Source organism: Ranitomeya variabilis, chromosome 1 (genome assembly GCF_051348905.1).
Source record: "Ranitomeya variabilis isolate aRanVar5 chromosome 1, aRanVar5.hap1, whole genome shotgun sequence".
Lineage (NCBI taxonomy): Eukaryota > Metazoa > Chordata > Amphibia > Anura > Dendrobatidae > Ranitomeya > Ranitomeya variabilis.
Window position 1 is genome coordinate 681,784,527 of NC_135232.1, and position 16,127 is coordinate 681,800,653.

A 16,127-nucleotide genomic window follows, 5' to 3' on the forward strand; every position below is an offset into this window, starting at 1 on the left:
ATTTTCTTCCATCCTATGCCTGCCTGCACCTGCAGTATATGTATATGATACATAACTAGGTAGGGTCTGTTCACTCTTACTCTTGGTAGTCATAAGTGGATAGGGAAGGAAGTGCAGGCACCAGATTCACTGCCACTGAAGTCAATGGGAGAGCGGAGCTGCTATGGCACTTCCGCTCCTCTGACAGAATCTCACCTTTCTGCGGTGCCTTCTGGGCTTCCAGGACCATCTATCTCAGCCAGCAGCACCCTGCTTTTGGTGGGCTCCCACTGAGATGATAATGTATTAGATCTGACCTGCAGTCCCATGTAACTCCACAGATAATAGAGTGATTCTTTTGTGAGTACTGATAGCAGTGATGGCTCCTCTGGATCACACTGCTGCTGGTTCTGCATGTGCTGCTATTCTGGGCTGGTGGGAGGAGTAAGGCAGAATCAGTGAGAGATGAGAGCAGACTAGATCTATCTATTGCTGATAATGACAGACTGCTACAAACCACAGATCTTCAGCATGCTTGCAGTTTTGCACTAGGTCAGCTGTAAATCAAAAGTTGATCACATATCATGTGAACATCCTCACCTTTCACCTCAAATATTATAGATCTGAAACTTTGTGATGCTGCAATTGGCAATTTTCCATGTGGGCAATTTTCCGTGTGGGCAATTTTCCATGTGGGGAATTTTCCGTGTGGGCAATTTTCCGTGTGGGCAATTTTTTATGTGGGGAATTTTCCGTGTGGGCATTTTTCTGTGTGGGCAATTTTCTGGTGGCATTTTTTCTGTGGGCATTTTTCATGTGGGCAATTTTCCTGTGGGCATTTTTCAGGGAACCGTTTGTAGGGAAGATTTCACACATTTTATTTTTATGGTCCATGCATGGCCTGGCTATTGGCTTTACCGACCAAAGAATGAGAACTGCATAGAAATACATGCTACCATGCTTAGGTCAGTTGAGCCAACGGCCAGTCAGAGCATTGCGTGGCGATCCTCGTCCGAGTTATACATCCGTGTGACCTTTCCTTTAGGCTGGGGTGAGTCACGAGACTTGCGGCCAGGACCTTACATTGTGATCCATACATTGAACTCGACAGTCGAATATGTGAAACTGACCTAACTCTTTTCCTTAAGTCCTCTTGTGCTGATTTAGGTCCATAGACCTAATGATAGATTTTATGAACTTTGAAGGGAATCTGTCACCTCAAAAATCGTATATGAGCTAAGGCCACCGGCATCAGGGGCTTATCTACAGCATTCTGTAATGCTGCAGATAAGCCCCCGATGTAACCTGAAAGGTAAGAAAAACAAGTTATATTATACTCACCCAGGGGCGGTCCTGGTTCGATTCGGGTCCGATGGGCGTTGCGGTCCTGGTCCGGCACCTCCTATCTTCATACAATGATGTCCTCTTCTTCTCTTCCTGCCGCGGCTCCTGTGCAGGCGTACTTTATCTGCCCTGTTGATGGCAGAGCAAAGTACTGCAGTGCGCAGGTGCCGGAAAAGGTCAGAGAGGCCCGGCACCTGCGCACTGCAGTAGTTTGCTCTGCCCTCAACAGGGCAGATAAAGTACGCCTGTGCCGGAGCCGTGGCAGGAAGACAAGAAGAGGACGTCATCGTATGAAGACAGGAGGCGCCGGACTCGGACCGCGACACCCATCGTACCGGACCGCAGCAGACCGCCCCTGGGTGAGTATAATCTAACTTGTTTTTCTTCTCTTTCAGGTTACATCGGGGGCTTATCTACAGCATTACAGAATGCGGTAAGATAAGCCCCTGATGCCAGTGTCCTTAGCTCATATACGATTTTTGGGGTGACAGATTCCATTTAATGTGATCATAAATTAGCAAAGAGGAGCTAAAAAAAAAAGACATACTCTCATGACAAAATGAGCTAACTGTGAGACTCTGAGTTAATTCTTTCTGCAGACAGCCACGAGCAAGGAAATAAAGAGCTTTTAAAAGCCAGTGGTGCAAATTTTTTAACGAAATCCAACTGCAAAAATGATTTTTAGCTCCAATTATATGCAATTTAGATTAAAAAAAATATTGTCCACAAAGGTGTCCATTTTCTTTAAACAGAATAGATAATACAGGTCCTTCTCAAAAAATTAGCATATAGTGTTAAATTTCATTATTTACCATAATGTAATGATTACAATTAAACTTTCATATACTATAGATTCATTATCCACCAACTGAAATTTGTCAGGTCTTTTATTGTTTTAATACTGATGATTTTGGCATACAACTCCTGATAACCCAAAAAACCTGTCTCAATAAATTAGCATATCAAGAAAAGGTTCTCTAAATGACCTATTACCCTAATCTTCTGAATCAACTAATTAACTCTAAACACATGCAAAAGATACCTGAGGCTTTTAAAAACTCCCTGCCTGGTTCATTACTCAAAACCCCCATCATGGGTAAGACTAGCGACCTGACAGATGTCAAGAAGGCCATCATTGACACCCTCAAGCAAGAGGGTAAGACCCAGAAAGAAATTTCTCAACAAATAGGCTGTTCCCAGAGTGCTGTATCAAGGCACCTCAATGGTAAGTCTGTTGGAAGGAAACAATGTGGCAGAAAACGCTGTACAACGAGAAGAGGTGACCGGAACCTGAGGAAGCAGTGGACTGAGTCTGGTGTGGAAACATCCAGAGCCACCGTGCACAGGCGTGTGCAGGAAATGGGCTACAGGTGCCGCATTCCCCAGGTAAAGCCACTTTTGAACCATAAACAGCGGCAGAAGCGCCTGACCTGGGCTACAGAGAAGCAGCACTGGACTGTTGCTAAGTGGTCCCAAGTACTTTTTTCTGATGAAAGCAAATTTTGCATGTCATTCGGAAATCAAGGTGCCAAAGTCTGGAGGAAGACTGGGGAGAAGGAAATGCCAAAATGCCTGAAGTCCAGTGTCAAGTACCCACAGTCAGTGATGGTGTGGGGTGCCATGTCAGCTGCTGGTGTTGGTCCACTGTGTTTCATCAAGGGCAGGGTCAATGCAGCTAGCTATCAGGAGATTTTGGAGCACTTCATGCTTCCATCGGCTGAAATGCTTTATGGAGATGAAGATTTCATTTTTCAGCACGACCTGGCACCTGCTCACAGTGCCAAAACCACTGGTAAATGGTTTACTGACCATGGTATTACTGTGCTCAATTGGCCTGCCAACTCTCCTGACCTGAACCCCATAGAGAATCTGTGGGATATTGTGAAGAGAAAGTTGAGAGACGCAAGACCCAACACTCTGGATGAGCTTAAGGCCGCTATTGAAGCATCCTGGGCCTCCATAACATCTCAGCAGTGTCACAGGCTGATTGCCTCCATGCCACGCCGCATTGAAGCAGTCATTTCTGCCAAAGGATTCCCGACCAAGTATTGAGTGCATAACTGAACATTATTATTTGATGGTTTTTTTGTTTGGTATTAAAAAACACTTTTATTTGATTGGTCGGGTGAAATATGCTAATTTATTGAGACAGGTTTTTTGGGTTATCAGGAGTTGTATGCCAAAATCATCAGTATTAAAACAATAAAAGACCTGACAAATTTCAGTTGGTGGATAATGAATCTATAGTATATGAAAGTTTAATTGTAATCATTACATTATGGTAAATAATGAAATTTAACACTATATGCTAATTTTTTGAGAAGGACCTGTAGATGCAAATGTAAAACATTCCCTTTATATCCGCTATATTAACTTCAATGTAAAAAAAAAAGACCAGAAAACTCCTTTCTTTCCAGTTTCCAGTTTTTACAAAATATAAAAAAAACTTTTCAAAATCTTGAAAAGTATTAAAATACTGATCCCCTTCTGCTCCCATTCCAATGTTGCCTGGGTTTCCCGCTGGTCTCTGTACTTCCAATATGTGATTGGTTGCAATTATCACATGTCCTTCAGGATCCAGCAGGAAGCACAGTGACTGGTTCTATACTTTCTGTTGCATGCTGACAGATGTGCGATCATTGCAGCCAAGTACTAGCGGCAGCAATGACTGCTCATTCCAGACTGAGCAGGAAGTCCATACAAAGTAGGATGTGCATAGTCCTAGACAACCCCTTTAATATAGCAATTTGTGGGACCGCATGGATGTGCAAGAAAGAGAAAACAATGCCAAGATCTCTGTCACATGCATGTGCACGAAAAAAGGCGTGTGAGGCATACAGTAGATGGACCTTGACCTGCCATTCATAATCTACAAATGTGTTGTGAATGTACAATAAGATTATACATTGAATCTCCATACTTATCATTTTCTGATATTTTTAAAGCATTTTCCAACTGGATTTTCAGACATTCTTCCTCTTGTTTAAGCATTGCAGATGTTGATGTGCATCTGAGACAATAAGACAAAATACAGAATTTTAATTTTTAAGGATTTTAAAATTAGCACTGTCGTTTTGCAGAATTGGGTTCTTTGGTCTATATCCAATCTAAGACATTATCTGCAGATGTAGTTTGTATGCTCTTCTATTGTTTGAAGGGTTTTCTCTTGTTTCCTGCAACATGCAAATAAAAAAATATTGATGGTTTAAAATTAGAAATGAACAAAAAGATTTTCATTACACTGATCCAATGTACACTTCAGTCTTCCATGGCATTTGGACCAGAGCAGAGCGAATTACCTCAACTGGCACTCTAATGCCGACATCCTATGTGTCTCTTACATTTATAAAGCTCCTGTGACATCATGACATCATGAGGGCCGGATATGGGAGTTTACAGTGCCCTGAGCAGGCTCTCATGGAGTTCTGGACACAGAACCTGGATAGTGTAAAACAGTTTGCTCATCACTAATTAAAGGGGTTATGGGAAATTCTCTATTTAAGATCCTCATCTCTTGGCTGGAATGAAGACAGGTAACCAAAAACGTTTCTTGCTTTGGAGGACCTGTTCTGTCTTGCTCAGGTTCCAGAAGGGATGCATTTTGTAAACGGCTTATTATAAAGAAACCCTTCTAATAGTGTGTGCAATGTAACCTCAGTGTAAGTTGTGCACATTAAGGAGGATAACCCAGATTGTGGGGGACAAAACCTACAACACAGAGATGCGACCAGTGAAGACGTAATGATGGAAACCCAGTTGTATGGGTAGTTTAAAGGAGGCTAATGGCCGTATAATCGATGGGAGGTATGTGTCACAGAGATGGCTGCTCCCTGCGATGCAACCCTGAGTATTTTGTTTTAGTGCACGAGAGCACTAAAATGTCGTTTAGTGCACCTGGGTCCGGGTTACGGGTAGCTATGAGAGATGGGCGGTTCTGGCTACCCATATAATTCCTCTTTGGGTGTGGTTACAGCTTATGTATTGGAGACTGTTTAGCACAGGGGCTGTGGCTGGAGGCGTGGAGACCTCCATTGTCTGTGTGCAGAGAGGGAGAAGTCTTTCTGTGTATGTGGCTCCAGATCTAACCTGAGTGATGGACATTACCCCAGCCTGTGTGCTCACAAGAATGAGGGAGCAGGATCCTGCCAGGACCTGTGTGAGGTCAGGATCATGTGACCTGACCATGTGTATTGTTAGTGGCTGTTGGTGTCTTGAGAGAGCAGGAACTCCCACATACCTCTCAGAGGAGCTAGAGGACTGTGCTATGGACACTGATGCTTTGTTTTTGCCTGCCCTAAAGGCTGGTTTTCCTTTCTGTTGGTGCTTCCGGGGTTATGAAACAAATAAACCCATATGGACTTTGAAAGGAACTTGCCTCCTGTTTTCCTCCTGATGCACCTGAGTGAGTACAATCCCTACAGTAGCCATATACCGAGCTGAGGGTATATTAGAGTCCTTTTTATGCAGTGAAATATATTTTGCTGTACTTACATCATAAGGCTGTCACTGTTTCTTTCATATCTTTGTAAATCCAAAATAACTTCATCGCTTAAACTTATTTCCTTTTTCAAGACTAAAACTTGTTCTTTTTCATGTAAAATTTTAGCTCTATATCCTGTAAGAAAAAAATACAGTGATAAGGGTGAATTTTGGAAATGTAGCATCTACACTAAGAAGCGTTTACTGACAATGAAAGGGTTTTAACTTTGTACCTGACTGGTAAGTTATCAACTAGTCACAGGATAAAGTGTAATTTACTGATCACGGGGCTCTGACCACTGGGACAAAGTTATCCCCTCTCGATAGAATATGGGAAAACTTATTGATTGCTGGGGTTTTCACTATCAGGATCCCCACCAATGTTGAGAACAGACTCTTTTGCTAAGATAAGCGCAGTACTTAGTTACAGTATCTCAGGAAGTCCCATAGAGAATAAAAAAAAAAAAAAGATCTGTCGGTGTGCCTGCTGAAACACCGTTCTATTGAAAGGAGCCCCATTGTCAGGATCAGTTGTGGTCCCAGCAGTCAGACCCCCAAAGATCAGTATATTATCCCCTATTATCAAGAGACCCTGTAGACCCAGTAATGTATGAATTTCTGAGCTACTTGCTGTAAATTTGATAAAATCACTGTTTTATCAGCATGAGATTATCACTGGAGGACTAGAAAACTGGCTGCCATGTAGTCCTCCATGTTCATGAGGTCTGTAAACCCCACACCAACCAATGATTGGCAGCTTTCTGTCTATGCACAGTGTACATAGTCAATAGCCAATCAGTGGTGTGGACGGGGTTATTCAGAGAACTGCTAGATCTGCAGCAGATAAAACAGTGATTTTATAAAAACTGCAGCAAGCAGCCCAGCAAGATCTACATCGCTGAAATCAGGGTCTCTGTCCTGAACTCATGCTGCTCTCTGATGGGGTAGCAAAAACCCGGTGAAAGATTCTCTTTAAGAGCTCATACTCATCTGCGAGTAAAACAGGCGAGTGCAATCCAATAAAAAAATCTATGATTCTCTGCTCATCTGTGATTTTTTTTCTCAGCTGAAATAGGACTGAGAAAAAAATCACAGCATGCTGCGATTGTCCTTGTATCTCGGATGAGACTCATCAATGCATGTCATTGGGTGTGAGAAAAAAAAAATCACACGGCACTCGGACCATGTGAATGCAGCCTGATTTTTACCCACCCATGTCCTTGAATACCCGACATTTCAGCAGCCGCGTACAGTAAAATCAGTGTGCCCCGACAAAATAGAATAGATAGAATAGATATATACACATAGGATAAATAAATATAAATATGTTAGTCACATATATAATTAGTACAGTGCTTGTGAAGCTTACTGGACTTGTATTTTTTTAATAAATAAACTATTTTCTGAAAAAAATGACGTGGGATCCCCCTAGATTTTATTAACCAGCAGAGAGAAAGTGGACAGCTGGGGGCAGATGTTTATATCCGGGGAAGTGGGTAATACCCATGGAGCTTCACAGGCTATTAATATCAGCTCACAGCTGTATACTTAGGGTTTTCTGGTAATTAAAATGTGGGACCCCCCAAAAAAATGATGTAGGGTCCCCTTATAATTAATAACCAGTAAAGGCTAGCCAGACAGCTGCAGGCTGATATTAATAGCCTAGGAAGGGGTCATGAATATTGCCCCCCCAAGACTAAAAACATCAGCTCTCAGCCACCCTAGAAATGGGGCATCCATAAGATGCTCCAATTCTGGCACTTAGCATTGCTCTTCCCTCTTTCCCTGCATCTTATGGATGCGAAATTTCTGGGGTGCCTGAAAGATGAAGTTTTTAGTCTGGGAGGGGGCTAATATCCATGGCCCCTTCCTAGGCTATTAATATTAGCCTGCAGGTGTCTGCCTAGCCTTTCCTGTTATTAATTATAAGGGGACCATATGTAATTTTTTTGGGGAGTCCCCCATTTTAATAACCAGTAAAAGCTAAGTATACAGCTGTGAGCTCATATTAATAGCCTGAGAAGCTCCATGGGTATTACTCCCTTCCCAGGCGATAAACATCTGCCTCCAGCTGTCCACTTTCCGTCTGCTGGTTAATTAAATGTTGGGGGACCCCACACCATTTTTTTCAGAAAATAATTTATTTGGTGATAATACATGAACAGTAAACTAGACATGCAAAGCATTCATTATATATCTCACTCATATATTTATAGCTATCTTTCTGTATCTATCTATTTCCCTCTCTCTATAAATATGCAATTTTAACATTAGCTTTTACATAGAGCAATTCTCTATGAACCGTAATTTGCACATAGTTTTCCAAGGAAATATTCTTAAATATATATATAATCTTGAAGAATATTTCTTTGGAAAACTACCGTATGTGAAAATTCCGGGACATAGAGAATTGATCCATGTAAAAGCTAATGTTAAAACTGCATTGCAATCGGATCTCAGTCACATGTAAATCGAATGTAAATCTGATGCTAGGCATTAAAAATAAGAATGTACTGGAATGAAAATCGCATGACACTTGTCCCACTTTTCTGGACCAAAATTGAACATTTTTTGTTGTCGTTTTTTTAACGGTGATGGATATGAGCCATAAGGGTGAATTTACACAGGCTGTAATTTTGCCACCCCTTAGGGTATGTTTCCACGTTCAGGAAACGCTGCGTGTTTGACGCTGCGTAGAGCCGCAGCGTCAAACACGCAGCATCCAGATGTTACAGCATAGTGGAGAGGATTTTATGAAATCCCGTCTCCAATATGCGTGGTAACACGCATCCGGCGGCCCTGCGATTCCGTCTTTTTAGATCGCAGCATGTCCGTTTACCTTGCGGCGCCGCTGCGCCGCCGCAAGGTAAAACACAGGGCCCTACGTGTGAGGTGCGATGATTCCGGATGTGTGCAATGAACACATCCGGCATCATCGCGTCTGCAAAAGGGGGCGGAGCTTTGGGTGAAGCGGGTTTGCCACTCCGTCCAAACCGCTGGCCATCCTGAACTTGGACACGTACCTTAACAAATCCATTGCAAAGTTGCAAAATCTGTTTTTGTCTTCCATGTGGATTTGATATTGAAATGCTGCAGAATTGCAGTGGATTTCATCCTTGTTAATTCTGTAGCATTTTGTGGTAAATTTGCAAGCAAGACTTTTTGCTGTGGGTATTTAAGTGGTGAATACACCAACTGTCAATATGAATCCACCCTAAGGCTATGTGCACACGTAGGAAATGTGAAGCAGAATTTTCTGCACTAAATCTGCATCTCCTGGCAGAATCCGCAGGTGCGTATTTTATGCGTTTTTTGTGCGGAATTGATGCGTTTTGTGTGCAGTTTTTGTGCAGATTTTACCACTGTGGATTTCTATTAATGGAGGGGTGCAGAAACGCTGCAGAACTGCACAAAAGAAGTGACATGCACTTCTTTGAAATCTGCAGCGTTTCTGCGTGGATTTTTCTGCACCATGTGCACAGCTTTTTTTTTTTCACATTGATTTACATTGTACTGTAAATCACAGTGCAGTTCTGCAGCGTTTCTGCAGCAGAAAAATCTGCTGCAGAACTGCACTAATTCTGCACTAAATCTGCATCGTGTGCACATACCCTAAGGGTATGTGTCCACGTGCAGGAAACGCTGCGTGTTTGACGCTGCGCAGAGCCGCAGCGTCAAACACGCAGCGTCCAGATGTTACAGCATAGTGGAGGGGATTTTATCAAATCCCATCTCCACTATGCGTGGTAACACGCACCCGGCGGCCCTGCGATTCCGGACATGCTGAGCGTCTTTTAAGATCGCAGTATGTCCGTGTACCTTGCTGCGACGCCGCTATATCACAGGGCCCTATCTGTGGGTGCGATGATGCCGGATGTGTGCAATGAACACATCCGGCATCATCGCGTCACAGAAGGGGGCGGGGCTTAGGGCGGAGTGTGTTTGCCGCTCCGTCCAAACCGCCGGCCATCCTGAAGGTGGAAACATACCCTAAGGGGTGCGTGTTTTGCTCATTGTAAGGACATGCTGTGTTCTTAAAAGACGCGCCGCATGTCGGTATCCGTGGGTCTGCCGCCTGCGTCTTTTAATGCATAGTGGAGACGGGATTTCATGAAATCCCCTCCACTATGCTGTAACATCTGGACGTTGTGTGTTTGACGCTGCGGCTCAATTCAGCGTCAAACACGAAGCGTTTCCTGAACGTGGAAACATACCCTTACAATGCTAATTATTTTCTGTAAGATTGGGCAAACTTTTACTAAATATAAATAGTGTCAAAGAATAAATCTTCCAATAGTCTCCCGAGACATTTATTTATACTTCTTATTAATCGGGTCATTTTCTGATGTATTTTTGCAGTAGTAGTAAAGGAGCAAATACAGCTAATGGCGTACATAAATAGGTGAGTTTGCAAATCGCACCAAGATGAATGTTGCTAGTACTAGTTATTCGCAATTATTGAAACTTACGTTGAATTAGTTCCTTGGTTGTTCTCTTATTCTCAGATTCTTGCTCGTTCTGAAAGACTAAGGACGGGTATTAGAAGAGAAGAAAATTGAGATGTGCACGGACGTCACATAAAGCGCATACCTAGTTCTAACAGAAACTTGTCAAAATCGCTGAAGTCCACTTCATTCATTTTGGACAGAATGAACCATTAAATGACATCAAGAAATCTGCAAAAATATGAAAAGGGTCAATGGGCAACAAAAAAATTGTTTCAATTGAAAAATAAAATATAATCATATACATATTCATATAAAATGTGTCGGAGTTTTTGCAGTGTTTGTTTGCAGCGCTTAAGGGTAAATGCAACAAAGAAGTATCTTCGGAAACCTCCGGTGTTTAATGTTTACTATAAGGATTAGGATCAGCATTTACCTTGTTCCGAGTAACTCGGGCATTAAATAACATCATCTGCTGATTCATAAAAGAATTGTCCATGTTGTGGACAAGTCCCTTAGCAATGTGCTTAAAGGAAAAAATCTTGCAGCTTAATCAATGAACCAAAATAACTGGTCTAAAATCTCAAATTTAGAGCAGAATTTCCAAACCGGTACCTCGGACAAAACAAGGGTTATGCAAAAAAGACTGTGTGGGAATCAATTATTGACGTAACGCCAGAGAATGCTGCCATAAAAAAGATGAAATTTGGTGCACACCCAATAGTCAAAAAACACATCAAATTTGTCATATTTTACCAGGTTTGTATTACGGTGTTATTTTAGGTGTTATTTTAGGTTTATATAGGTGTTATTTTGTCTTATTAAGTGGATAAAACAGCCCAAAATAAAAAAAGCTACTTTTTATTCAAACTCTCCGTTCACAAAAACAAAGGCAAAGGGGTCTGTGCTCACAGCCCCCGAGAGCGCACAGTTCAGACTGACAGCACAGCCATGCCGCAGGGCCCACCTGACGATCTTCAGGAAGCCAGGGGGTGGGGGGGCTGAAGAATGGTGCTCCCTGAACATAGAAAGTGAGACAAGCCCTTGGCATGGCACATTGGCTCATTCAAATCCCCCGCCGGCTGAGCCAATGAGCGTTGCCGAGTGGGATTTGCGCCAGATTTGGCGCTGATGTGAAGGTGTGACACATGTCCACTGCTCCTGTTAGCACCACTAAGGATACACAGATGTTCATTTCACTCCCGATGCAATAGCATTGGGCCTATTTCTAGTGTGTGTATGTATATATATATATATATATATATATATATATATATATATATATATATTATACACACAGCAGAACTACAGCTCCCAGCATGCCTGAGATAAACAGAACATGCCGTCACTTGTAGTTTCACAACACAAGTTGTAGAGGGCTAGCTGTGCTGTTTTGACCATAGAGCACCCTAAATAATGGAAACGCAGTCCCCATTTTAAAGGATGGTGATAGGACCGCCACTGGCCAGCAAATAAGAATGCCATGTTGACCAACACAACTGCACACTGGTTGGTACAGTTATCGAGGCAATCAAGCAATGCCTAGGGAGTATTGTGCACTGGTACCATTAATTAGCTTGGCATCTATATCCCTCAGCCAGTAGTCACATCTCTTTGCTCCCAAAGTCAGATGGGGACAACCCCTTTAAGACTGGTGCGGCAGAGTGCAGTATGCCAGTCTGAAAGAGGAAATAGAAAGTGGCACACGCCAATAAACAATAGGGGGTGCCATATGTTATTTCATTATGTCCCTTTTCGATGTCCCTATCCTCCCAAAAAAAAAAAAAAAAAGATGGTGGCCCCATAATATTGCCATATCGACCTCATCATAACCAATAATCTCTTCACTGTGTGTATTATACAGGCTGCCACTTTTTTTGTTACTTCATATTTACACAGATGTGGAGGATAAACCGGGTGCTGATTCCTCTGAGGTAACGAAAAAGGCGGGAAACATGGCATGCAGTAAAATCAAGAACAGGGATGGTTCAGTAAGTTGGAATGAAAGTGCTCCCTCCTGTGTCCACCATGAGAATTGCAGTAAGAGGCCGATCACAACTGAACTATTCAATTACTGTCGCACAGTCCCCAAATCCATAGGGACTCGGTGACAGGACACGTTATACATCCCTTGGCTATTTTTTTATTTTTATTTTTTTTAGCTTACCTCCAAGTCGGTTATCTGACACTCCAAAATAATCAGTGCCCACTGCAGATGCTGAGTTTGCAACCCGGATCAGGCAGAAAATAATTTTAAAAGGTCTGTTTTAATGGCCGAAATGGACCATAAATTCTTTGTCGACTGCTCTACACCTCATAAACTGAAATTTCTTAGCCCATTCAGTGGCTGGTGTGTGACTATCAACTTGGAAAAGGCCAATGCCAATCTTAAAAGGGGTCGTCTATTTTATCCTTATCTCAGCAGATGCGTCGGGGACATGATTTTATGACACCTACTAATATATCATTAGTTCAGATTTTCCTTCCTTCTCTACTTAATGCAGCTTTCCACACAGACTGCACAGCTCTCCTACCTACAAAATGGCAGGTGATGAAGGAACATGTGACCGGACCTTACCATCAGCATCCTCCAATGGAATAGCTCTGCACATGGAAACGTTTTTCCATTGGAGGAGGCAAATGGTCAGGTCTCTTCACAAGCTCTTCTATCGGCAGCCATTTTGTGGACAAGAGAGCTGTGTAGTCTGCAAAGATGGCGTCACTAACAAGACAAAGGAAGAGAATCTGTAATACTTGTATATTCGTAAGTGACACAAAATCATAACCCCAACACATTTTTATGAAAAAAAAATAAAGTAGACGACCCTTTTAAGTGCCTAGCTCTGTTCCTCAACTGGGGGAAAAATAGCCTGCTCTGGATCCATTTCCATTTAAAAAAAACATCCCTGGCCTGTAATATTCTTGTGCATCTACTCCTTTTGGTCTTCAAGATCTCTACTTGCTTTCAGTGAATAAAAGTCTGGTAATGTGTTACAACTGGGGGTGCATTATACTATATGGAGCACTTCAGGGAGTGCAATGGGGAGAGCAGAATACTATATGGAGGATTGCTTTACACTATATGGAGGACTATGGGGAGTGCAGTATACGATAAGGAGGACAATGGGGAGTACATTATACTATGTAAAGGACTATGGGGAGTGCTTTACACTATATTGAGGTCTAAGGGAAGTGCAGTATACTGTATGTAGGACAATGGGGAGTACATTATACTATGTGGAGCAATATGGGGAGTGCACTATACTATTTGGAGGACTATGGGGAGAGTAGTATACAATATGGAGGGCTATGGGGTGCATTATACTATATGGAGGACTATGACATCACTGCCCGGCGCCCACTGTCAGGAGATGAGCGGGCTGTTGTGAACTCTATTTTTGGGCTCCCTCTAGTGGTCACAAGCGGTACTGTGTAGTGTTGTCTTTCTGCAGGTTGGCAGCATCAGCTGGTTCGTTATCCTTGGTTGGTTTCCTATTTAGCTCACCTGGATACTCAGTTCCTTGCCTGCTCTCAATGTATTCAGTGCTCTTCAGATTCCTTGTGACTACCTTGCTCCCAGTCTCTCCAAGACAAGCTAAGTTTTTGTTTGTTTATTTTTTGATTATCAGCATTCATCATGTTTCTTGTCCAGCTTGCTAAACTGTGATTTCCTCGCTTGCTGGTTGCTCTAGGGGACTGAGTTTCTCCCCCCACACCGTTAGTTGGTGCGGGGGTTCTTGAAATCTCAGTGTGGATATTTTGTAAGGGTTTTTTACTGACCGCACAGACCCCTTTTCTATTTTCTGCTATCTAGTATTAGTGGGCCTCATTTGCTGAATCTGCTTTCACCCCTGTGTATGTGCCTTCCTCTTACCTCACCGTTATTATTTGTTGGGGGCTTCTATATCTTTGGGGATTATTTCTCTGGAGGCAAGTGAGGTCTTTCTTTCTCTCTAGGGGTAGTTAGTTCCTCAGGCTGGCTCGAGACGTCTAGGATTTTAGTCACGTTCACCGGCTACCTCTAGTGTGTTGGATAGGTTCAGATTTGCGGTCAGTCCAGTTTACCACCTCCCTAGAGCTTGTCCTATGTGTTGTTACTTAGCTGGAGTATTTTGTGATCCTCAACCACTAAGGATCATAACAGTAGAGCAGGCCAAAAAGTGTTTAATGCATCGCAGAAGTGGGCTAAAAAGAAGACCTGAGTACATTTTTTTTTTTTTTCCTCCCGCTTTTCCTTTGCTGCAGTCTGTTTAGCTTCTTTCATCCCCTTGAACTCTGGGTGGTTTTGAGCTCAGCTGCAGACATGAATGTTCAGACTCTGGCTTCTAGTGTGGATCATCTTGCTGCACGGGTGCAAAGTATTCAGGATTTTGTTATTCATAGCCCTATGTCAGAACCAAAGATACCCATTCCTGAGTTGTTTTCTGGAGATAGATCTAGGTTTCTAAATTTTAAGAATAATTGTAAGTTATTTCTATCTCTGAGACATCGTTCCTCTGGTGATTCCGCTCAGCAAGTTAAAATTGTTATCTCCTTGTTGCGTGGCGACCCTCAAGATTGGGCTTTCTTTCTGGCGCCAGGAGATCCTGCATTGCTTAATGTAGATGCATTTTTTCTGGCTCTTGGACTGCTTTATGAGGAGCCTAATCTTGAGAATCAGGCAGAAAAAGCGTTGCTGGCTATCTCTCAAGGTCAGGATGAAGCAGAGGTGTATTGTCAAAAATTTCGGAAATGGTCGGTGCTTACTCAAAGGAATGAGTGTGCCCTGGCTGCAAATTTCAGAGAAGGTCTTTCTGAGGCCGTTAAGAATGTTATGGTGGGGTTTCCCACCCCTACTAGTCTGAGTGATTCTATGGCTTTAGCCATTCAGGTTGATCGGCGTTTGCGGGAGCGCAAATCTGCTCATCCTTTGGCGGTATTTTCCGAACAGAGACCTGAGTCTATGCAATGTGACCGAACTCTGACCAGAATTGAGCGACAAAGTCATAGACGTCAAAATGGGTTGTGCTTTTACTGTGGTGATTCTACTCATGTTATCTCAGCATGCTCTAAACGCTTAAAAAAAATCACTAAACCTGTCACCATTGGTACTATGCAGCCTAAATTTATTTTGTCTGTTACTTTGATTTGTTCTTTGTCGTCCTACCCGGTTATGGCTTTTGTGGATTCGGGTGCTGCCCTGAATCTGATGGATTTGTCGTTTGCCAGGCGCTGTGGTTTTGTCCTGGAGCCTTTGGAATTTCCTATTCCTCTGAGGGGAATTGATGCTACGCCATTGGCTGAGAATAAGCCTCAGTATTGGACGCAAATGACCATGTGCATGACTCCCGTACATCAGGAGGTGATTCGCTTTCTTGTTCTGCATAATTTGCATGATGTTGTCGTTTTGGGTCTGCCATGGCTGCAGGCTCATAATCCAGTTTTAGATTGGAAAGCTATGTCTGTGTCAAGTTGGGGTTGTCAGGGAATTCATGGCGATGCTCCGTTGGTGTCTATTGCTTCTTCCACTCCTTCTGAGGTCCCAGAGTTTTTGTCTGACTACCAGGATGTATTTGATGAGCCCAGGTCCAGTGCCCTGCCCCCTCATAGGGATTGTGACTGTGCTATAAATTTAATTCCTGGTAGTAAATTCCCTAAGGGACGACTTTTTAATCTGTCTATACCAGAGCATGCCGCGATGCGGAGTTATACTGTATAAAGGAGTCTTTGGAGAAGGGACATATTCGCCCATCCTCTTCCCCTCTTGGTGCAGGATTTTTTTTTGTGGCCAAGAAGGACGGTTCTTTGAGACCTTGTATAGATTATCGTCTTCTGAATAAAATCACAGTCAAATTTCAGTATCCTTTACCACTATTGTCTGATTTGTTTGCTCGGATTAAG

At 42.8% G+C, this 16,127-nt stretch overlaps 1 protein-coding gene and 1 long non-coding RNA gene across 4 annotated transcripts in view; one reads left to right on the forward strand and one right to left on the reverse strand.

Moving 5' to 3' along the window:
• C1H14orf39 (chromosome 1 C14orf39 homolog) overlaps window positions 1–12,767 on the reverse strand; it is a 116,503-nt gene extending 103,736 nt beyond the window's left edge. The window contains exons 1-5 of one of the 3 annotated variants that reach the window (XM_077265449.1): window positions 12,415–12,767; window positions 10,393–10,478; window positions 10,272–10,328; window positions 5,815–5,938; window positions 4,244–4,333 (exon numbers count right to left, since the gene is read on the reverse strand). In XM_077265449.1, the coding sequence (XP_077121564.1) occupies window positions 4,244–4,333; window positions 5,815–5,938; window positions 10,272–10,328; window positions 10,393–10,441 (320 nt within the window). In that variant the 5' untranslated portion in view covers window positions 10,442–10,478; window positions 12,415–12,767. Of the gene's footprint in view, window positions 1–4,243; window positions 4,334–5,814; window positions 5,939–10,271; window positions 10,329–10,392; window positions 10,479–12,069; window positions 12,117–12,142 lie in introns of those variants that run through there. The other 2 variants (XM_077265439.1, XM_077265456.1) reach the window with 2 other exon arrangements.
• LOC143776272 (uncharacterized) lies at window positions 5,507–10,526 on the forward strand. The gene is made up of 3 exons (XR_013215799.1): window positions 5,507–5,725; window positions 10,162–10,204; window positions 10,308–10,526. It is a non-coding gene; the product is annotated as an uncharacterized LOC143776272 (long non-coding RNA).
• Window positions 12,768–16,127: the final 3,360 nt, after the last annotated feature.